Source organism: Peromyscus maniculatus, chromosome 4, assembly GCF_049852395.1.
Source record: "Peromyscus maniculatus bairdii isolate BWxNUB_F1_BW_parent chromosome 4, HU_Pman_BW_mat_3.1, whole genome shotgun sequence".
In the NCBI taxonomy this organism is placed as follows: Eukaryota; Metazoa; Chordata; class Mammalia; order Rodentia; family Cricetidae; genus Peromyscus; species Peromyscus maniculatus.
Window position 1 is genome coordinate 37651917 of NC_134855.1, and position 23809 is coordinate 37675725.

Below are 23809 nucleotides of genomic sequence, written 5' to 3' on the forward strand. Positions count from 1 at the left end.
CACTCCCAGCCCCTGAGTCCTCACCTCCGAAATGGAGCCGGCAAAACACCACCTCCCAGTGATGAGCAAGCTGGCAGGGAACGCTCTTGGGAAAGTGCCTGGCATGTTCTGTGTGCCCAGGTGAGCTGTTTTTATTGCTGCTCCCTGTGGCTCTGGAAACTGTGACAGCACCAGGCCTTTGGGCACCTGGGAACTTTGAGATGGTGGCTGTGACTCATGTAAGGCCCTCCATCCTGCTCTTCTGTGCTGTGGCTCGTCTAGGTGGGCAGGAGATGGGCCTCCAGGGACCTCACTCTGAAGACAGGACAAGGTGATGGTAACAGAAGCTGCTAATATTTATTTAGTACTTTTGAAATACTGAGTGTAGTGCTAAGTCAGTCTCTCTCTCTTCCCCCCCCCCCAACTCTGCTCACCCTCCTTCCTGTGATTCCCTCTCTCCCTGGGGGAAGGTGTTGTTATTTTTGGCATTCACTTTTAATCTTTGCAGCCACCTAGGGAATGGGTGCTTTTGTTCCCATTTTTCAGCTGGGAGCAGAGGTTTGGGGTGCAGAAGGATGGAAGGACACCTGATTATCAGTCTACCACAGTGTGTCTGCAGGTGCATCTGTCACCTGATGTGTTTACAGCCCTGCTTGCCAAGTCCAGCCCCAGTAAAGTCAGAATCTCCAGCCTAGGGTCCAGGCACTGGAATTTTGAAGCTCTGGGTGACTTCCACATGGTTAAGAACGATGGGTGAAGAACTACAGACTGGTGGGGTTTTAAGTGGTTAAAAATACACACAGCAATGCAGCAAAAAAGCAATGTGTTTCAGCAAAGCTGATGAAGTGTGAATGGGTGAGAAAGCCTCTGCCCCTGAACACATACCCTCCAAGAGTCTTGTCAGGCCGGGCGGTGGTGGTGCACACCTTTAATCCCAGCACTCGGGAGGCAGAGCCAGGCGGATCTCTGTGAGTTCGAGGCCAGCCTGGTCTACAGAGCAAGATCCAGGATAGGTACCAAAGCTACACAAAGAAACCCTGTCTTGGGGCGGGGGGCGGGGGGTTGGCGGGGGAGTCTTGGCAGGTCTGCATCACAGGGCTGCATGCACTCCTGCACCAGGGTTGGCAAAGGGACCATGCTGAGCCGAATGGGGTGACACTGTTCATTCCCTAGAGGAACCTGGAACCCTGAAAACGTGAAGAACATTTTGAGTCACTTAATTCAGACCACTTACCCAATCACCTTTCTCCCTCAGGCTCGTGTGTCTCAGGAAAGGGTGGGGCTGATGGGAACGTGGTTGTTGGCCAGCAAAGTCATCATTCCTGCCTGTCCTGTGGTAGGCCTCAGCAGTCTGTATTTATGTCCCTGCGTCTTGTTCCAGATTTCTGATTTCTGAGGCCTCTATAAAACCCCAAGTAGCTCTTCAGTTTAATGCTGGTTTTTCCATACTGATCACAGTTATTCAGAAGGACTTTTTTTTTCATTTTTGCTTTTATTTAAACTTAACAGTTTTAAAATACCCTTGAATTGTATTTGAGTCAGGTGGTGTTTTAGGGATATCGAACCTGTTTAACTGTTGTAGGAATCAGTCAACTTATTTGCTAGATTCTCACATTTCTGAGTGTCTTTTCCTTGTGTTTTACACACACACACACACACACACACACACACACACACACACACACACACACACACACACACACCTCTAAGGGCTCACTGACTGGGAGGCTGGGTTGGTGTGGACCTGGGTCTGACTACCCAATGATAATTGTCCTTCTGATGGGATAAACAGCCGGACAGATGGTCAGGTGGCCAGATGACCTGGTGGGGCCTCCTGACAAGTGTGTGACCTACCTTTCTTTGTGGATGGGTATTGGTCCCAGTGATGAGAAAGACCCTGTGTGTGTACGATCCCCGACTACGGAGGATCCTTTTCCTGCATCTCTTCTCTGTGCACTTCCGGTTTAGAACCAGTGTCCAGTGCAGGGAGCTAAGAATGCAAGAGCATGTGGAGGGGCGGAGAGGGCCAGAAGTCTATGCCTGAGAGGAGTGTGCCCGGAGCAGGGTGGGGACTTCACTTTGGGGTTCTGTTGCTGAGGTAGAGACTCATGGGAAGCACTCTTTGCTGTCTGTGGAACTGAAAAGGCAAGGGCTGTGATGAGAGGGTCTGTTTAGTGTTGCTGGAGCCGGAGGACCTGCGGTGAGGGCATGGCCCTGGAGAGAATGTAAGAGAGAAAGTGGGGACCACTGTCCTGTGGAGTTCAGCAGCATGGAGACGCCTTAACATTTCATACTTCAGGTTCTAACATGTCGAGATGCCGCCCTAGGCTGTGGTTTCCCCTCTGGAAGTATTAATCTCCTGAACCTACAGTTTGTAAATATTCTATCAGTTACTCCACGGACACATTACTAATTACCCAGAATTTTGATATGCCCGTCTCCTTCTGTAACTTTTAATGATCTACACATGTTTCTAGTCAAATAGACGATGTGGTCTCTGGGTTTTCAGTCTGATGGTCAGCCCTGAGGACCTGCCAGGGCTTGGCACGGGCAGTGATGGGTGCAGGTTGGAGTTGTTAAAAGGGACCAATTAAAGAGATGCATAAGCCATCTTACTAGGTGTGAAAGTGCATCGTTTTTTTTTTTTCTCATAATCTGGAGATTTGAAGGAGATTAGTATAGTTAGAGATTTGCATCTGTTCAGTGATTTTTAATAATTGTAGATCAGAAACTTGCCCTGACGTCTGACAGGTGTGGTGTGCAGTAGTCTCTGGGAGCAGCAGAGGACATGCTGTCGGGATGATCCTGAGGACACGGGGGCATTTCTGGGCTTTCTCTTTTCTTGTAGGATCATGTTCTTGTCGAGAAAAGGGGCTATTCGTGTTTTCTTCGGGCTTTATCTCATTGTTAATAATGATTCCATCCCTAACTCTGGTTATAGGGGATCTGATGCCCTCTTCTGTACTCTGTGGACACTAGGCATGCACACGATGGCACAGGTACTCATACAGGCAAAATATTAATGCACATGAAGTCAAAATAAATAAATCTTTTAAAAGAGGTGTTGTGCAGGGGATGAGGGAGGAGAGGGTACTGTGCACATCAAAAAATTTATTTTCACTTGAGATGAACTAAAAATCCATAATAGAAATATAACATCTGCCGGGCAGTGGTGGCTCACACCTTTAATCCCAGCAGTCTGTGATTAAAGGCAGGCTGGCTGATCTCTGTGAGTTTGAGGACAGCCTGGTCTACAGAGTGAGTTCCAGGACAGCCAGGGCCGTTACACAGAGAAACCCTGTGTAAAGCAAAAAAGAAAAAAGGAAGAAAATTTAACATCTTAACCATTTTTAAGTCAGCTTTCACATTTAATGTTGTAAATCTCTACACTTTTCACCTAGTAGGTCTCTTTAGCCACTAAGCACTCTGATTTCCCCCATGTCCATGGCCTGGAAGCCATGCTCAGCTTGTGTCTCTATTTGAGTACTTTGGGTACATCCTTTATAGCATCATAATGTGGCCTTTCTCCTTTTGCTTATTTAGCATATTTTGTATTTGTCTCTGCTGGAGCATCCCCATAACTCCTTTCTAAGCCGGAATCTCTCCACTGTTGGCATGCACATCTCTCTCCATCCTTCGGATGGTGGACCCCGGGGCTACTTACATGCCTTTGTGAATAATGTTGACGTGAACGTAGATGTGCACATTTCTTCAGGATTCTGCTTTCAGTCATTTTGGAAATATCCCCAGAAGTAGCTCTGCTTGATCACACTGCAGTTCTGTTTTCCATTATTTAGGTGAACTTGGGCAGTTCCCACCAGTAAAGACGCACGTTGTACACACACGCACATGCTCATGTATGCACACACACTCAACACACTCATGCACGTGCAGTAGTGTGTGTGCACATATTTGCCGCTGCCGCATTTCAAACTTGAGCTCTGTTAGAATGCAAACATTGCAGAGACTGCCCTTCTTCCCAGATGTTTTTAAGACGAACACATGTATGAGATGTTCATCCTGTTGCGTTGTCCAACAGGTGAGCCGGCTCCTGATTTTGGGAGGGGCCAACGTGAACTACAGGACGGAAGTGTTAAATAACGCCCCCATCCTGTGCGTCCAGTCTCACCTTGGCCACGAGGAAGTTGTCACTCTGCTTCTGGAATTTGGCGCCTCCCTGGATGGGGTGTCGGAGAATGGAATGAACGCACTCTGCTACGCAGCTGCTGCAGGCCACATGAAGCTGGTGTGTCTGCTGACCAAGAAAGGGTCAAGGGTAAGCAGCAGCCTTCTGGCCGTGGAGGGCGACAGCAGGATGGCCGAGGGGGTGGGAAACAGCTTCCTGTCGTGACTAGGGTTGTTAGCCCCCGGGCCAGGCTTGGTGGATTTCAGTGAAGTGAGTTAAGCGATTATAGAATCGGTGGAGAAGGTCCGGGCATCTTGGTGGGAGCCCCAGGAGAGAGGCAGCCGTACGCGCCTAAGCTATTGGTCTGCTTGCTTTTGTACCAGGCAGATCCCTGGCTGCTGAATTTATTCTAGACTCTAACAGGGCACCACAGTTGTTTGGAAGATTATTCAGAAATTTTTTTATGTGTGTGTGTGTGTGTGTCTGTCTCTCTGTCTGTGCGCATCTGTGCACATGCGCGCTGGTGCCATGCTGCACATGAGGAGTTCAGAAAACGGCACTGGAGGGAGTTGGTTCTCTCCTCCTACTGCGTGGGTCCTGGGAATTAAACTTGGCAGGAAGTTCCTTTCCCTGTTGAGCCGTCTTGCCAGCCCTGTTGGAAAGATTTTAAATGTTTACCTCACACCACCCCCAGCTCCCCCTTCTCGTCCTATTTCATTTCATGATTCTTTTAAAGCAATCCCGTGAGGTCTCTGCTTCTTAGACGTCACATGCCGGAGCTGTGGGAACTGCCTGAAACCGTTTTTCCTTTTCCCACCTGGAACCCTGGGCTTTCCAGGGCCACATTTCTCAGCTGTCCGCGGAATCCCAGGAAGTGTGCCGTGACAGCGGCGTGAGCCTCCCACCAGCCTCTGGCTATTACCGTGAGATAACTGCCTGCTACCTGACACATTCGGGTGGAACTGCCAGGCTCCTAGATGAGCGAGATGGACGCCAAGCTCAGCCTCAGCCCCCTTTGGCTTCCTGTGCGCACAGACGCATGGCACAGGCAGATGATGAGCCTGTCGAGTCACAGTGGGAAGCACTGCGAATAGTCTTTCGCCAGTTTAGTGAAGTCAGGCTTCTAGTAGGTCCAGAAATGTTGTTTGTTTTGTTTGTTTGCTTTTCTTCAAAGTCCAACATGTGGGGCATCTGAAGCTCCGCTCCAGTGTTGGGGTGCATGCCTAACTGATGAGTGGCACATGCCCCAATCTCTGGATCGCAGCTGTCTCTCAGCTGTCCGCTGAGGCCAGTGGCGCCGCCTCTGTCACATCTGGAAGCTTGCAGGAAGAGGCTAGCTGTCACGTTGGGGACTCTTGCAGAGTTTCCCCGTGACGAGGCAGCAGAGCTGGGCCCTGGGCTCTTCTTCAGTCCTAGGACTCCCACGTTTAGATAAGGAATGCTGGGGTGCCTGCCACCATCAGGCCCTTAGGAGGTGTGCAGCACTCACGAATGTCTTCTGACTAGCTGGCGTCTCCCGGCTTTGTGACTTTGATTTATAAGCCAGTGTGTCCCTGGTCATCTACCTGCACATTCCCCTTTCTGTCCTGCATCCTTTAGATCTGTGATCTCTAGAGTCTTCCCTTTCTTTGGCTCCCTGGTTCAGTGACCACAAGTCTCAGAGCAGCCTGAAATTACTTCATCTAAGTACCCCCACTGGGAAGCATCGGACGTTGTCTGAGGGTTCAGCCTTTGAGCTCTGTGTAGTTTGCTGAGAGATGTGTGCGTGAGGAGACTGTCTTGTGGTTGCCAGTCGTGCAAAGGGAACCTGGGGCCTGGATGAGCGTCCTTATCACAATGAAGGGAGGCAAAGGTCCAGTGCTGTCCAGAAAGACAAGTCGGAATGTGAACCCTTGTCCTTTTGAAGCCGTGTGAGTCTGCTGATAGCCTTCACAGGGCAGTCATGTTCTCGGCGCAGAGGGGATGCTCACCTGGTGCCCTGCTTCTGCTCCCCAGGTAGACCACTTGGATAAGAAGGGTCAGTGTGCACTCGTCCACAGCGCGCTGCGGGGCCACAGTGACATTCTCCAGTACCTGCTGAACTGTGAGTGGTCATCAGGTCCTCCCCAGCCTGGCACGCTGAGGAAGAGCCAAGCCCTGCAGCAGGCACTGACAGCAGCCGCCAGCATGGGCCACAGCTCGGTGAGTGGGGCTCTGGGCTTGCTTCCTGAGGGACGAAATGCTGTAGCCCATCAATCAGCTGTCGGGTCGCCACAGCCTTCTAAGTGGGGAGCTATGGTAACAAGAGGAAGCGGAGGTTTCAGGAAGTAGCTGCTGACCTTGCTTAATGAAGGGCTTCCAGTGATACTCTACCCTGCTGGGAGTGAGGCCCATGGTCTCATGTGCGTGGGACGAGCAGAGCGCTTCCTTCCCACTCAGGAGCTCTGGTGGGTGTTCACGGTTTTCTCTGGTTCTTCCTTCCTCTCCTCTGCCTTGCTCTCTTTCTGCCCAGCCCCGTTGGCGCCTTCTTTTGTCCTTATAACCTTTAGAAAATGATCGCAGCTGGGCGGTGGTGGTGCACGCCTTTAATCCCAGCACTCAGGAGGCAGAGCCAGGCGGATCTCTGTGAGTTCAAGGCCAGCCTGGGCTACCAAGTGAGTCCCAGGAAAGGCGCAAAGCTACACAGAGAAACCCTGTCTCAAAAAACCAAAAAAAAAAAAAAAAAAAAGAAAATGATTGCATGGAACCCTAGTTAAAGTCATTCTTGAGTGTGTGAAGAAGAGTTTTTAAAAATGGGGCTTGGGTGCGCTGAGAGCCTGGGAGCATGCCCATTGTTCGAATTTCCTGCACCAAAGGGGAGATTCAGCACAGCGTTTCTTTCTAATGGATGTCACTAGCTTTAGGTTTGAAGATTTGATTGCCGTCAGCTGGCCTGTGTCCCTGCTTTGGCTGTGGATATAGCGGCATTTGCTCCCACTTTGCTGTGTGTGTCCCTCTCTTGGGTATCTTTAAGCAATTGGAGGTGCCAGTGTTTGGTAATATTCTTTCCCAAATGACTGAAATTTGACTGCCAAGCTGGCTGACTGGTATTTGGCACTTATACACGATGGCGGATATACATATAAGCATGCATTACTGCTGGCTAACATTTGGCATGCCTAAACTACAGTGTTAAATACACACATCTGGAAATGTAGATGGTTTCCTATTTTATTTGTCTTGGTTTTTTAAAACAAGGCCCCACATAGTCTAGTTACTCTAACTCTGTCTTCCTGACCCTCCCTCCCAAGTGCTGGGATCACAGACGTGGGACACTGTGCTCTGCCTCCTCCCTCACCTGTCGGAATGAGTAGCTCCTACACGTCATCACTAGGAGGTCTGTGAGCACATGCACACCCACGCATGACACATATGCCTGCCCCCCCCCCCCCCTGTGTTTGGAAGCGATCCTTCTCTTAACTCATGCCCACCACTTAGGAGCTGGCCTGGAGAACACGGAACAGAAACTACCTCCGCACAACCAATAACCATTTCAAGCAGAAAAGCAAGATTTCTTAGTTAAAAGTCCCAAAGAGGATATTAATTTCCTCATGTTATCACAGCAAGTAGCCACACTGTCAGCGACTAAAACACAGCACACACTGAATCTTAAACCTCTGGAGGTCAGAAATCTAAATTCAAGGTGAGAAGAGGCCAGACTTCTCACTGAAGGCTGCAGGAGAGAGCCTTTCTTGGCTTTCGTAGCTTCTAGAAGCCACTGCCTTCCTTAGCTCAGACCTGCTTCTTCTATCTTTGGGGTACACGACCCCGCTGGGTGTCCCTACCTATGCCTTCCTGCTCTGACCCAGATTCCTCCTGTCCCATCCTTACGGATATTGTGGTGGTGGTGGTACGAGGTTTGTGACAGACTGTATACCCAGACAGCTCCACATAATCACTCCATTTCAAGGTCTGTGATTTCCTCCTGCCATTCAAGGAGCATCCAGAGCTTCTGGGGATTAGGAGGAGACCCAGTCAGCAGACCGCAAACAATACAGATTGGGAGCTTGGAAAATGGCTTTGTCGTACTCTCCCATCATTCAGGATGATGCTGGCTCTGGTCCAGGGCACAGCTACTTCATCTCTCCCCAAGAGCAAGCTTTCCTGCCTCTAGCTTGTGACCTGCTCTGCTCCTGGATGGGAAGATGCCCAGAAGGGAGAGGGACCGTGCTGTCAGAGGAAAAATCATTTGGATAATACCAAAAGAAGAAATTTTTTACTGTAACAAGTATCTATCACCTTGTTTTTCTTCCTTGTGAGGAATGCACTAATGGTGATTTATGCAGAAGCTGCACTTTCTGTGATCTGCTGGGCCCTTTGTTGATTACGTTGGCATATTTGGGTCATGTCGGAATTCATTAGAATTCTGAGTACCTGGTAATCCCGAGCAGAGTTGCTGAAATGCACTGAGGTTGTTTTATTTTTTTAATTCTCCAAGTGAAAGTGTGAATAGCCTACGAATTATGCTTGCAAATGGTTTTCCTTCTATTTTCTCTACTTGTGCAGCACACGATAATAATGGTTAAAAAACAACACTCTCCCCTTTGATATATGGGCTATAATAAGCACCCATTGCTCCGAGAGCTCATTAAATCACCTTGCCACGTCTGACAGGTAGTCCAGTGCTTGCTGGGAATGGCAGAGGAACACGGAATCGAAGTCAATGGCACCGACACCTTGTGGGGAGAAACAGGTAATTATGCTTCCACTGTTTGTATTCAGGGGCAGCTTGCGTGGTGTCTCGGCCCTGCTGGGGCCCGATTGTCTCAAGAATGACTGGTGATGCGTGTAGTCCTGTTTTATTTTGTCACGAGACATTTGGAGCTTAAAGCCTTTTCAGATTGCCAAATGAGTAGTAAAACTTCCCTGGAAGCAATAAAAGCGACTCATTTTGAGTTAGAGCAGCAGTTACCACGCGCTTGAGAAACGTCGGTGGAAATGCCTTAGTAGGGCGTTGGGTTTGCACGTGTCCAGACCTACCTGATCCTCCTTTGATGCCTGCCAGAGGAGCCAGGCAGCGGTCCCATTGCCACGGGAAGCCTGGCTGGCTCAGTAGGGAAGTAGTATTTGCTCTGCCTTGTGGAATGAGGGTAGAACTCGGGTCTCACAGCCCCATATAAACTACTGAATGCAGTCCATAGTCCCTCTCCGTTGGTCAGGGGAGGAGGCCTGAAGGTGGGAAGAGAGATCACTATTCAGATTAATGAAGTTACTGCTGCTTTGAAAATTTCCATTCGACAGATGTAACCAAGATGCTTAGAATGCTTCCCGACTTCGTACATGATGCATGTGATTGCCTTTTCTCTTGCACAGATCTGTTTCTAATGCTTCTAAGTTCTTTCCTAGCAAAGCAGATGGTGGTGTGGAGAGTTTATTAGCTAGCTCACACATGGGAGAAGCCTCAGAGATTTTCCTGGTGGGAGAGCAGGCCTGCCCTTCAGAGCCACATGGCTCGCTCTGGGAAGCCACCATCAGCTGGCTTCGTATCTCTTGCTATGGACTGAAGGAGGAGTGAGGAATGGCGTGAGTTACAGAGAAAGTGTAGGGCTCCAGATGGTGTGGATCGGTCCTGAATTTCTGTTCCCTCCCCATTGAGAGTCTGCCAGTTGGTTGATGTCTAAAGAGACACTTGAGAAATTAAAGAGTTCTCACTTAAAACAACACACCAAAAAGACAGTCCGTCGCATTTATTAACTCACAGTTTGTGAAAGTCGGAAGTCTAGGCTCTGCAGGCCTGGGTTTTCTGCTTCAGGCTCTTACCTGCCCATAATGTAGGCATTGGCTTGAGCTCTGCTCCCATCAGGGACTCATCCAGCTTCCAAGCCGTTGTTGATAGGATTTATCTCCTTGCAACTGTACATGAGTCTGGTGGAAAGCCACAGGATTTGTCAGCCCTTCTCTTATAAGGCCTTATGCGCAATCTTTAGTCTTTGTGACCTAGAAAGCAGTTCTAGTCATTAGTAAGGATTTGGGTGAATTTAGTCAGCTGAGAGATTTTTGATTTGGGCATTTTCTTTTGTTTATTTTTTGAGAAGTTCGTACAACATCTTGATCATATTCTCCTTCCTAATTCTTTCCCGGAACCCTTCCTCACCCAACTTCATGCTCACTCTTTCTCTCAAAAAACAAAAGCAAAACAGAAGTGTGCTCATGAGTGCAGACACACACACACACACACACACACACACACACACACACACACACACACACACACACACAACCATGAAATCCCTTTTGCTTTGGCCAACTGCCCTGGAGCGTGGGTTGGTATACCCAGTGTCATTCCATTGAAGAAACTGATTTTTCCTCTTCCAGCAACTATCAGGTGCAAATAGCTTCTTGGCTAGGGGTAGGCTTTTGTTCCCAACTTCAGGGAGTCTCTTAAGTGGGGCTTGGGGTCAGGCTCAGCGTGGTTCTTGTCCCAGGACCCAGTAGCTGGTGGGTTAGCTGAAGTTCTAGTTGGAACTCTGGGCTCAGACTCCAAGCAATCCCAGATATTTGAAGTTGGAGGGGTGGATGGTAGCAAGAAGTTGGGGAAGGGAGTGACCTGTTCTTGTCAATGGAGACAGGCTTGGCTGGCCTGGAATTCACTATGACGACCAAATTAGCCTCTAGCTAGCGGCCATCTTACCGCCACACCTTTCTTAGAGTTAGGATTATAGGGGTGCACCACCGTGCCCAGCACCAAGAGTTTTATTGAGATAGTTTTACATTTTAACGTTCAAAGTAAGAAAAGGCAAGCTTGGCTGTCCGTCGGGCTTAGGGGAGCACTGCACCTCTCTAGGGATTGTGTGCTGATAAAACCACGGTGCCATTGCCGACATTTCCTTCATCCCCGATAACCACTGTCCGCCCCAAACCTTCCTGCCTTCCACAGCCGTACATGTCCAGGGAACAGCCTGAAACCTCGTAAGGCATGATTTAGATGAGAACATCAGCAGCTGCCTGTGCTGTCCGGAAGCTGAGGTCCGTGTTTTTATTTGGCCGTGGGGTCTACTGCCTGACTCCAGATGTGGGAATGAGAGATGAGTGAGGGAGTAGGCATCATTGTGACTTCGTGCATCCTGCAGTGACAGTGATTGCAGGCGCCTCAGCCTGTGTCCGTGCTCTCCAGCCTGGCCGGTCTTCAGTGCGGGTGGGGTGGACTCCACATGTCCTTCGGTTGGTCCTCACCACTGTAGGCGTTCTCAGCGGTGAAGGTGGTTACTTGGTCAGTGGTTGCTTGCTCCTCGTTCCTGAGTGTTCTCAATAGTGCTTTGTGTCCAAAACATCCCAGAGTGTCTTGGCCACAGCCTAAGCCAGGATCCCTCCCGAGAGTGGCTCCTGTGTCGGGTGTGGGAAGGTGGAGGAACACCTGGGTTCTTTGTGTGGAGAATACACTCATTATTTCTCCTGGAACCCTTGTATCTATTTACAAGTCTGCTCAGTGCAGATGCAGTCATAAACAATTTGGCTTTAAGCTGCTGGCGGACTTCTAAGGGTGGTTTCCACGTCTGTTTCAGGCTCACCCGCCTGTCTTTGAAGGGTGCACTGTTTGCTCCGTAGTGTCTCTGCCCTGTTTGGTGTGCAGTGTCTGCTCTCACAGTCGTGAGGGGCTCAGAGGTGGGCGCCGGCTCCTCTACCAAGTCCTTCCCTACTGTCCGGTCAGGACAGACTTTTGCCGGCTCCGTGTACCTTTTGGTTCACAGGGTCCCAGTGTGGGCACCACGGCCCCTCCTGTTGTCTGAAGTGATGACTGCTCTCAGCCCGTGAGAGAAGAGACCTCATGGGGTGGGGCAGTCGGGAGGAGGCATGGTCCTGTGCCTTTCTTTTTCACTGGAGCGTCGCACCTCACTGCTGAAAGTCCACACACACGTCATCAGCTTCATTACGGATTCTAAAGACATTCATCTACCACCGTGTGTAGTCTGGGCACTGCAGGGAACCCACAGGTTTTACAAAACTCTAAGTGTCTGCTGATTTGGGGGAGCAGAGGGCTTTGCTTAGAAAAATCTTTCCTTTCATGAGGCTGTGCTTCTTGTCTGTCCAGTGTTTAGAGACAAGCCCTTCAAAGCGAGTTCTGTAGTTGAGATAGCTCGGGGCTACTGCCTCCCCCTCTTCCCCTCCTCCTCCTCCCCCTCTTCCTCCTCCCCCTCCTCCCCCCCTCCTCCATGGAGAATAAGGAGTGTGACCTGTTAGCAGAAACTGCACCACCCTTGAGGTTGCTGCTCTGTGACACCCACAGACTGTCAGGCAGTGATGGTCCCACAGTTTCTGGGCCGCCCGAAACATGGCACGAGCCCATCAGATGCCTGGGTTATCTGTCTCAGCATTCCACAGCCATGACCAGTCAGTCCTGGCTCCCACAGAGTCCCGACTGAAATGAGTTACTATTTCCATGTCAGTGTTTGATGTGAATCAGCCGAAGCCGAAATGACGAGCGACACTTAACCGATGACCTCATGCTGTGCTGTGGGATCGACACACCATGCTTCCAGACTCTGTCCAGTGTGAGTCTGTACTCTGCGGCTGGCTGTTTAGCCTCCCTCTTGGGCCCTGGTTTTCCAGCCTGTTCCTGAGAGCAAAGGCTTCCTCTCCACAGGTCTCATCAACCTCATTCTGCAGCTCCCTCCTCATTCATTTTATAGAATTATGTGGGGGAAATATTTGATGGATAGGGGCAAGACAAGGAGCCAGTGGTGTGGTTTTGTTTGGTGGTAGTCCTGTCCTGTCGGTCTTGTTGGATTCACAGATGAGCGCTTGTGTGTGTGTGTGTGTGTGTGTGTGTGTGTGTGTGTGTGTGTGTGTGTGTGTGTGAGGGGGGGGGGGGAGGGGGAGAGGGAGAGAGAGAGAGATCACAAATGGGTTTGGCCTGCCAACTAACGGGTATATTACTTCCTGGTGCAGTGTGGGCGTAGCTCTTCTACCCCCCCCCCCCCACATCTATAACACCTCCCTCTCCTGGGCCCTTACCTTTCCCCAGCAAGCTTCTGCCTACTGACTTGGTTGCTTCCTTCCTCAGAGGCCCTTTGCCTGAGCTTTGAGAATACAGGATGTTAGCTGCCTCTGAGGGCTGTCCTTTTCCTAATTTTGAAAGGGGGTGTCCCAGCAGGTCCCATCAGAGTTAGTTAGGACTGAGGAGAAACTTTGTGTCAAGTGCCAAGTCTTTTGTTTTGAGTCTGTGATGTTTGTGTCGGTGAACTCTTGCAAAGGAGTTTGGTCATCGTTACTAATTGGCCCCCATTGCCAAAGCTGCTAAATAAAGATGCCTGATTTGCTGCTGTTCCTAAGGCGAGCCAAGTTTTCTCCTGTAAGTGGGGTGGGAGCTTTGGGCTGTGGTGTATGTGCACGCACGCCACATTTCCTAGTTGGGTTGAAGTGCATAAACTAGTCCCACTTCTCTCCTGGCTGTTTCTGGGTGGAACCTGGCCACCTCTGTCCCGAGTGCCCTGCCAGATGGCTGCTGTGTGCACAGGCCTCCAGTCGTAGGGCAGGATGTGTGCATATACCTGTCTCCACACTGGATCACAGAGCTGGGGAAGGGAGTTTCCTCCTTTGTGACTTCAGGGTTCCCTTGTCTGTGGGAACCTTCTTTCCTTTCTGGTCTGTGGCCTTGGAAACCTGGGTTTATCCATAGCTACCTCAGAACATAAACAACCGAGTGCCTTATTATATTACTTTTAAAATGACTACTTTTAAAACAAACAAAAAAAGAAAAGTCGGGCGTTGGTGGCGCACGCCTTTAATCCCAGCACTCGGGAGGCAGAGCCAGGCGGATCTCTGTGAGTTAGAAGCCAGTCTGGGTTACAGAGTGAGCTCCAGGAAAGGCGCAAAGCTGCACAGAGAAACCCTGTCTCGAAGAAAAAAAAAGAAAAAGAAAATGACTACTTTTTTGTTTTTGTTTTTCGAGACAGGTTTTCTCTGTGCAGCTTTGTGCCTTTCCTGGAACTCACTCTGTAGCCCAGGCTGGCCTCGAACTCACAGAGATTCACCTACCTCTGCCTCCCGAGTGCTGGGATTAAAGGCATAGATAGCCACCACTGCCTAGCTATGACTACTTGTTCATTTGAATTTTATCTTTGGTTTTTAGGTGGGTTAGGGGTGGGGCTTTTAGTAAGAATTTATATCTTAAGCTTGCTGGGTTCAGTTTGGTCCTCACACAAACAAGTTTTGTGTGTGTGTTTGTGTGTGTGTTTATATATTGTATGTATATTTATACATTGTATGTATAGATATAAATGTGTGTATATATGTTATATATATATGTATATATGCATGCAAAATGTGTATATGCATATATATGTGTGCATATAGACATATGTGTGTGTACACACATGCACACACATATCCCTTATTTAAAATGCTTGGTGCCAAAAATTTGGATTTGTGGATTTTCCAGAGTGGGATATTTTCATAATTGGTGATGTTCAAAGATCTAAAACTTGGAGCATTATGCTGCTGTTTTTGAAAAGTTTCATGTTTTAGATTTAAGGATTTGGAACACTCACCCTTTATTCATTCCCCTTAGCGCACAGGCCAGGTGAGAGATGAGGAGAAAAGCGCTTGCCCAGTACTTTCTGGGGGTCTATGGAGAATGTGTGTGACACTAACCAAGAGATGTGACACCCTCTCCCTTCTTGTCACTGACACCCAGTGTGATGTCCCGCACATGACTGTCCAGCTCAGCTTGTGCTCAGCTGTAAGGGAGAGAAGGACAGACCGTGAGACACGTCTCCATGCCTTTAATGGAATGAAGCATGCCTTCGGTGTCTTGGCAGGTAGCTGGATCTATCCAAAGTGTGAACATTCTCAGCATGCTTTAGGAGTGACAGCTGTTCAAAGCTCTGGTCCTCAGACCGATTTTTAGAGGAGCAAAGCACATATGAAATAGGATTAGTGTCATCTGTACTTTTGGAAATTGTGTTTAGGTTAAATTTATGTTTTTTATAGCACACATTATTCCCAAGGCCTATTTGGAATAATATCAGAATAGGGCCAAAGGGAGGCAGGACTCACTCAGATCCAGGTAACAGCTTGGATGGGCACGCTGCGCACTGGTACCAGAGTGCCCTAAGATGCACTGCCCTCCTGGCCTCAGGAGCCCCGTGGCCAGAGTGAAACGGGAACACAGCCATGGCAGACTGTTCTTCTCGTCCATGGGAGGAAGCGGGCAGCCCTTAAGGAGTGCAGAACTGTTGTTGCGGTCTTTTCCTTCAAGACGCCCACAAGAAGTTGTTTGGTGAATTCAGTGTCTTTAGAGCTGCCTTCCCAGAGGCAACAGAGGAGGAGTCAGGAACTCAGATGGCAACCAGGCTTCCACTTTCTGCATGGCCTTGGGCAAGACAGTGAACTTTTCTGGGCCTTTCTTTCTCATTGGCAATAGACAAGACTAGCACTTGCCCCCCAGGAGTTGTTGAGTATGAAATGGATTCATGGATATGCAAAGCCATGAAGCGTTGCATAGAAAGCTCTTCACACATGGTATAGTGTGTCATTAAAATGGTTAGTGGGACTGGAGGGAAGAAATTCAGTGTGTGTGTGTGTGTGTGTGTGTGTGTGTGTGTGTGTGTATGTATATATATATTAATCTATACCTTAGTAATATGCATATATAGCTCTCGAATATCTGTTAGCCTCTGAGCTCCTGGTTCACTGAGAGGCTCTGTCTCAAAAAGTGAGAACAGTAGAGGCCAATACATTTGATGTTGACCTCTTAGCCTCCACGTATATCCGCACATGTGTACACACTTGCACACATGGGGGGCGGTGGCTAATAAAACTAAAACTTCCATGTACTCAGTTGTTAGTCTTGAGACACAACCTTCACTGGTCCACAGTCTCATTTCCCCTAGCCCACCAGATGAGCGGCCCTCACTATAATTCTTGCTCCTACAAATGGCTGTGGATTATGGAAGACTTGGAAAATCAAAATGCAGAAGAGACACTAAGCTGCTTTCTTAAGAATTTGTTCACTTACTTTTATTTGTGTGTGTGTTGTGAGCAGCATCAGCCTGTTCAGTGAGGAAGCTTGGGGAAGCACTGGCTGCATTCATAAGGGCAAGGGCAGAGCGCTCCCTGGAGGGACCTCTTGGGGCTGTGCTGGGGACGTGCTTCCCTCCCCAGGGCCTAGAGCACTGGCTTATGATGCAAGCGCAGGATTTTTTTGTTTGTTTGTTTTAATCTTTGTTTTCATTTCATCCTTTAAGTTGGTGAAGATGAGCTGAGATATGAGCCCCAGCTTTGTAGAGATGAATTTATATATCTTGGAGAGTCTGTTTTGTGTCTAGTGAGAACCCTGGCCTCCCTCAAGGATGGACAAAAATGCCTAAGAAATGAACTAGGAAAGTCGTAGCCCTGTTCTGGGACAATTGCAAAGACATGTTGCCTTGCCTTTGGGTGAAGGCACCACTTTCAGGGACCTTCCTGAAATACCCGAGTGATAGCCCCGACTGGGTAGGAGGGCATCCCCTCCCCTACACACACGCACACGCGCACGCGCACGCACGCACGCACGAGGGTAATTTCTAGTTTCAGTTTACCTTTTAGATTGGTCGTTCTCAATCTGTGGGTCACAACCCTTGGTATCATGCCATGCTTTCACAGGGGTCTCCTAAGACCACCGGGAAACACAGATATTTACATTACGATTCATAACAGTAGCAAAGTTGTAACTATGAAGTAGCAACAGAATAATTTTACGGTTGGGGTCACCACGGCATGCGGAAGTGTGTCAAAGGGTCGCAGCACTAGGAAGGTTGAGAAGCGCTACTGTTGATAAAATAGCAGAGAAATCTCCAACCCTTCTTACAGCCTTTGCTTTGCCCTGTGCTTTACTGTGCATGCTGTGTGGCCACTGTGCCTGGCTAAGGGCCAGGCGTCACCATCCCTGTCACATCTCCTGGTTTCTCCCTCAGCCACAGTGAGGTGACTTCTCTGAGAACCGGGCTGCTTACTTTTAGCATTGGTACTTCCGTTGTTTTTAATTTTTACAAAACCGGGAAAGGCCAGTATCACATGGAAATAAATTGTACACGTGAACACACACATATAAACAAAGCTGAGCTGTTCTGCTTTTGATGACCTTGGAGCCGGGGGAAGTGTGTAGAGCAGAGGCAGACTCTTGCTTAAGAGCCATGGCTGGCTATGAAGGTCAGTTTGGATTCTCCACATGCAGTGTGTGGAAGATGGTCGTCTGGTACGGAGCTGTGGTCTCTGTCACCTTCTCTCCAAGTCTCCAGGTCAGGTCTAAGAAGCAGAGGAGGGGAGCGAGCATCCCTGACTTGATCTTCAAGCTGAGCCACCTTGGACCAGGTCAGTGACACACCCTTGTGTGTTTGAGTGACAGGTCTGTTGTAACATTTTATAAACAGCCCTGTGGATGCAATGACTCTGTTCCCAGCAAGTTGACAGTTACGAGTGGTTTCTTTTCATTAAAATTAAATCTTTGCCCGGAGAACTTCAGTATGCAAAAGATTCTGCCAAATGATCCATTTTATGGTGCAAGGAAGTGTTTCTCAGGGATGTTTTCAGTAAGCTCAGACGGGGGAGTGTCAGTCAGGTTTTTCTTAAAATGAACATCTGCCATGACGAGTCTACTCATGCTCAGAAGACAGCGCTGCTGAGGTGAAATTATTCAAGATCGTCAGGGTAGGGAATGTGCTTTTTTCCACAATGGAATCACACAGATGATATCTTGCCAAGTAAAAAAAGCGCTTGTGTCTGGCGAGCTCCGGTGCTGTGTGCTCCCCCAGACCGGGGGCTTCCCTGTCAGGTGTCTTTGTGTTTTGTTGGCGGAAGAGAAAGCATCAGTGCCCTCCTCTCCCACCCTGGTCTCTCGTCTTTCATGCCCCTGCCTCCTCTCCTTTCTTGTCTGGTCCAGCGAGTTCACTGACCCTCTTTAGAGCTGGGGCCGAGGTTGGCTGTCTCAGCAGGATGGTTGGAATTCCTGAGCAGAGCTTGTTTGGCGTTTGTTTGCGGTACCCTCCATGCTTCCGAATATGGGAATGTGGTATCCTGAAGTCCTTGAGGCTGCTGAAACTTGAGATGCATCCTCGCCTGGGGAGTTTGTGTGAGGAAGCTAAAAATACTCTCTGGGTAGAAGAGGAAAGCCGTGTCCTGTTGTCTGTCATCAGTAGTGTCTCCTTAGGATTCCTGTAGAGAACCTGATCTGGTTTGAGCCTGAGCAAAGCGGACCTGTGTTGACAGGTTCCTAATCCCCGCCCCCCCCTGCCCCCTTGAAGAACTGAAGTCACAAGCACACAGCAGATCGGGCTGTGGGGAAAGAAGGTGGAGTCCAACCCTGTCGCCAGGCCTGGCAGGGCACGCATGTCAGCCTGTCAGCTGCTCCGGCTTCCGGCTTCTCTGCCAGCTGGTGAAACACACAGATCCTATTTTTAGCTCAGGGCTGTCTGATGTGTTACTGTTGAAAGACATCAGTAGCAGCTGCAACATAAATCGTGATTTAAAGGTCCTGTTTCTCACAGGGATGAAACTTCTCCACAAAATGAAAGAAGGCAGCCTTTAGTAGGCAGACCGCTCAGGTCTCATCCAACGCAAGGCTGGGCTCACTTCTTTCCACTGAGTCCTGTGTCTCTGTGTGCAAACACATGTGTGCGTCCCCATGTGCCTTTTGATCCCTTTCTCCTCCTAGTTGGTACAGCCAGGGAAGGAGGAGGAGGGTCCCTGAGTGAAGGAAAATTCCAGAGCAGCAGCTGGCACCAGGATCCTTCACGGTCCACTTGCAGAGATTCTGTTCAGATCAGTTCAGATGGTGTATATTATAGAAGAAAACGGTAGAATTTTTACACCCTTCATACCCCCTAGGGTGGGGCCAGACCCCTGTAACAACAGATGTGGTAACAGGAGCAGAGCACACCAGAGCGCCATACCCTGTGAAGCCCACGTGTACAGGACAGAGAAGTGCTCACAGCTCACAGAGGCAGTTGAGACTCTGGCTTCTGACTCAGCCTTCTGCACAGGCCAAGGGGTGCACAGGCTACATGGACAAGGCCAGCAGGTGTGAGGTTTGCGTGGCTGCTTCTCCAGATTCTGTCTCACTCTCCCCGGGCAGAGAAGATACCTGTCGGGAGAATTCCCATAGAGCTGCCAGTTCCCACACAAAAGAGGGCAGCTCCTTTGTGCCCAGAGCTCCTTCAGGTATCTGAGTTTCTCAAAACAATCAATATAGCTTTTCTGCCAGAGGCAGATCTGGGTGTGGCATGTTCTGGTCTTCTACAGTGCAGAGTACCCCAGCCCCCCCCCCCACAATCCCTTGGCCGTCATGAACATCACCACCACCATCCTTGTGGCAGGAACAGACTGTATTGGGGATTCCCTGCAGCAAGGTGGGCACTGGCTTAGACGCTCATCTTCTAGTTTGGACCACCTCGGCAGCTGGCTCTGTGAGTGTGAGATGCTTTCTTTACCTTTACCACCGTGCATTGCGGCATAAATGTGACTTGGTGCTTATCTTTTGGTCCATGTTTATGTATAAGTTTGAATGTCTCCTCCTCCTCAGGGGCAGGAGCCTGTTTGTATCATGCACGATTGTACACACACACACACACACACACACACACACACACACACACACACACACACACACGTAATAACTTCTGGGATAAACTAAAGAAATATTCTGTAGGTGCCCTTTGGCATCGCCCTAGTCAGTGTTCTGTTGCTGTGAAGAGACACCATGACCAAGGCAACTCTTATAAAGGAAAACATTTAATTTGGGCTGGTTTACAATTCAGAGGTTAGTCCATATCGCCATGGTAGGAAAGGTGGATGGCAGCATGTGGGCAGACAGGGTATCCTAGAGTTTTCCGTCCAGATGCACAGGCAGCAGGAAGAGAAGGGAGCCCCCGGGCCTGACTTGGGCTTTTGGAAATTTCAAAGCCCGCTGCCCGTGACTCACTTCCTCCAGCAAGGCCACACACAACCCTTCAAATACTGCTCCCCTCTGGTGACGAAGCATTCAAATCTGTGAATCTATGGGGGCTCCTCACTTTCCAACGACACAGGCTTATTCCTCTTGTCACCCGTACCAGTGTGCTTTGGTGGCCTCAGTGTTAAAATCTAGTAATAACAGATAGGGTGGAGCATGTTGTGTTTATGACTCCGTTCTTCAATACTTAAGATGTTTTTAAGCAGTGAGATTCGAATTGAACATCTGATGACCCTTAGGGCTCTTCACACCCTCTTCCTTGTCTGGTTTGACCATTTTCACTGAACAAGTGAGGGAACCATCTTGGTCAAACATAGAAAATACACCTTCTAGCAGTATTTTCCAGCTCATCCTGAAACCCCGGCATTTCTGGAGTGCCTCCGCTCCATTCCGGACCCCTCTCAGTCCAAGAGGCTCTGTGTGCTGGCCCTGTACCTCCTGCTAGAGTCTGTAGTTCCTGCCTTGGTGTCAGCTCTGATTTTTCCCAGGGACTGAGGCTGTACCGCTCCCTTGGAGAGCGGAGAGGGATCCTACTTCCTGGAGCAGCGCGCTACCCCAGAGGCCAAGACAAGCCGCTAGGATGTGCTGGGCTATGTAGAAAAGCACAGTTGCTTTGGATTTTAGAACATCCTGCCAGGCAGCAGATGCTAGCCCAGGCGTGCTCCCGGTCAGGCCCGAAAAGGCTGGTGTCAGCTGCTAATCTGCTGCCTCCTCTGGTCCCCTGACTCGATCCTTCTGTGCCGTCTGCTGCAGAAACAGCCAAGAGACTTGGGGTCCGTCAGAACTGTGCCCCGTGAACACATTTTCTTAGAGAAATGTGCTGACCTACTTCCTGAGTGGGTAGCAGATGTGTGTCACGGAGTGAGGAGGGACTTGACGGTGAGCAGGAATGGCCTGATTGGGCCAGGCCTGCAGAGTGCTCCTCACCTCCCTCCCCAGCTGCTGGAGACTCGGGGCCATCCATGAGGGAGCTGCTGGAGGAGGGTCGGTGCCCCGACTGTGAGGTCCACATTCATGCCTCAGGGGCTCAGGACCAGAAACACAATGAGAACTGGCTTGCCTTTCTGGAACGATGGGGTACTGCGTGTTCTTGATGTCTTCCTGCGCTTCAGATGCTAACACCCCCCACCCACCCCCGCCCAGATGAGGTCTCCCTGGTGATCTGCTCCCTCCGTGGTTCCTACCTTACTCCATCCATACTTTTTGAACAGGCTAGGGGTGGAACTCCAGTAATATCAGCAGGTGTCAGGCCCAGCTGTTTGGTCTGCTGTGTGTATGTATATGTGTGTGTGTATCTGTGTGTGTGTATGTATATGTGTGTGTGTATGTGTGTGTGTCTGTCTGTCTCGTGGTTAACCTCAGTCACCAGAGCCATGTTGAGGAGAAGCTGGAGGAGTTGTGAGCAGAGGGGAGAGGTGTAGGAGCCAACCCTGATGGCGTAGATTTCTGGAGGGCCCTAGGAGGAGCAAGTGTCAGCTAGCCACATGCAAGGGGTCTGAAGAGAGAGGTGTAGGCAGGCACATGTATGGAAAGCAGCCTTGCTGAGCACAGGCTTCTGAGGTTCTCATTACCACATGCCCAGCTCTCCTGAGGCGGCAGAGGTCTCTTCTACAAGGCAGCTCTTATGGTGTGGGTTGACTGTGTAAGACTGGCCTGTTGAGTTGTTGAGTTGTGTTAGGTGTGGGGTATGCATTTTCACGGATGTGTCAAGTTCCCACTGTGTGACGTCATCGCCGGTGTTTCCCACTGTTGATGGCAGTGTGGTATCTGGCTTGAGGCTGTGTGAAGAATGCTGCCATACAAGTGTGCATTCACCTGGCCTGTTGTCCAACCATGGTCTCCGGCCATCATTCCCACCAATGAGGAACAGGTGTCCCCTCATTCCACATCCGTTTCTCAGTTACATCAGCTGCTGAGGAGGATGGGCACTTTTCAGATGGTCGCTGGCATTGACTTGCTCCTTTGTGAAGGGTTTCTTCTGTTTCCGCTCTTGTAGCCTGAGAAGTCTACCTCTTCCCTAGTTAACAGGAATACTCTGTCTTCTGGAGGCTGGAAATTGAGGATATATTTAAAAACAGAGTTTTCCAGGAAGGCTTGAGAATGGCTCCTGGCCGCAGGATGCTCCCTTCTGAGGAGCATCTATCCTGTGTGGCTCAGAGCCATGCTGTCCCTTTGTCCCACTGAAAAGTCGTTATTTTGGCCTGGGTTGTCACTGACCCCTGCTGCTGCCCTCTCTTGGACATAGTTCCTGTGACAAAGCGGAAGCCAGGATGTAGGTGAGTGGAGGCACAGTCAGTCACGTGAGTGTCCGTTCCCGTTGGTACTGTGCCCCGCCCCCCCCTGCATAGCACTGGTCTGTGATAAACTGGCATCCACCCCAGCACCATACTTTTTGTTTTATAACATCAAATCTGATTTGTTAAAGAGTTTTTTAAATTCCAGCAATGCACAAATGATAGGGTGGGCACTCTTCGTTATCTCAGTAATTCTTTTTATTGAAAAAAAGGTTTTAATTTTTGTTAATGTGTCCGTGTGCGCGTGCCCATGTGTGTGTGTGTGCGCGCGCGCGTGTGCCTGTGTGTGTGCGTGTATGTGTGTGTGTGTGTGTGTGTGTGTGTGTATGTGTGTGTGTACACGCGCGCGCATGTGTGCCACAGGAATGTGGGGGCCCATGGAGGCCTCTGGAGCTGGGGTTACAGGTGTTTGTGAGCAGCTTAATATAGGTGCTGGGGACTGAACTGGGGTCTCCCGGAAGAGCAGAAAGTGATCTTCACCACGGAGCCATCTCTCCAGCCCCTCTGTAATTAGGTTTCGTTGAGCGGACTCCAACTGAAGGCTAAGAGGCTGGATCTGAGTATAACACCAGTCTGTTTGTGATATACTGTGTTCTGATTATCTCTTGTTGAAGAAAACAAACCCCAAACTTAAAATGAGTCTGGGGTTTAAGCAAAGCATGCTGGGGCCAGCTGGTGTGTCTTGACCCTCATAGCTCTAGGAGTACAGTTTGACTTGAGCCGGAGACCTACGTAGGACAGCTCACACAGAGATGGCTGGCCCTGATGCCATCCACGGAGAGCTTACCTGAGACTGTCAAGGGCATGCAGGCCCAATTTTGTCCCTGTTGATCTCACCCCAGAGCTGCTCAGTCTTCCTCACAGCTTGGCAGCCGGCTTCCCAGAACAAGCATTCAAGGGGCATCACAAGTTGCCCATTTCCAGAGACCCAGGCCCAGACATTAGCCTAGTGCTGCCGTGCTCTGTGGATGGCAGATGTCATAGACCACCCAGACTCGGAGGGAAAGAGCACACGCACAGAGCCCCTCGAGGCCCTGGCTCTGCGTCTCCCCTCCCCGCTGACAGCCCCCCCTCTTCCCCTCCCCCCAGCCCTGACTGCTGCTGCCGGGAGAGGAAAGCTGGAGGTCTGCGAGCTGCTGCTGGAGCATGGAGCTGCTGTGTCTCGGGCCAACAGGAGAGGGGTCCCCCCTCTGTTTTGTGCAGCCCGCCAAGGGCATTGGCAGGTACCTGGGGGCCCCTAGATGCTTCAGGAACAATGGGTGGGGCTGGGATTCATTGCTGAGAGCACTTGTAACCCTTGAGGCTCTGTCCCATCCCTGGCTTCTCCCTCTACCGTCATGACTGCTCCTCAGAGGCCAATATGACGGACAGGTAGAGTCAGCGAGGCGGACGGGCTGGCCAGAAGACTGGCCACGCCACAGACACACAGTAGTTCCCTTAACTCCAGGAGGATTGGATTAGAGTGCT

The 23809-nt window shown here is 49.9% G+C and overlaps 1 protein-coding gene across 11 annotated transcripts in view; it reads left to right on the top strand.

The window, feature by feature from the left end:
• Positions 1-23809, top strand: part of Tanc1 (tetratricopeptide repeat, ankyrin repeat and coiled-coil containing 1) — a 229343-nt gene that overhangs the window by 192133 nt on the left and 13401 nt on the right. For all 11 annotated transcript variants that reach the window (XM_016003138.3, XM_006984643.4, XM_076568508.1 and 8 more), the window contains 4 exons: positions 4019-4255; positions 6101-6286; positions 8738-8816; positions 23432-23565. In XM_016003138.3, coding sequence (XP_015858624.1) covers positions 4019-4255; positions 6101-6286; positions 8738-8816; positions 23432-23565 — 636 coding nt within the window. The remainder of the gene's footprint in view (positions 1-4018; positions 4256-6100; positions 6287-8737; positions 8817-23431; positions 23566-23809) is intronic.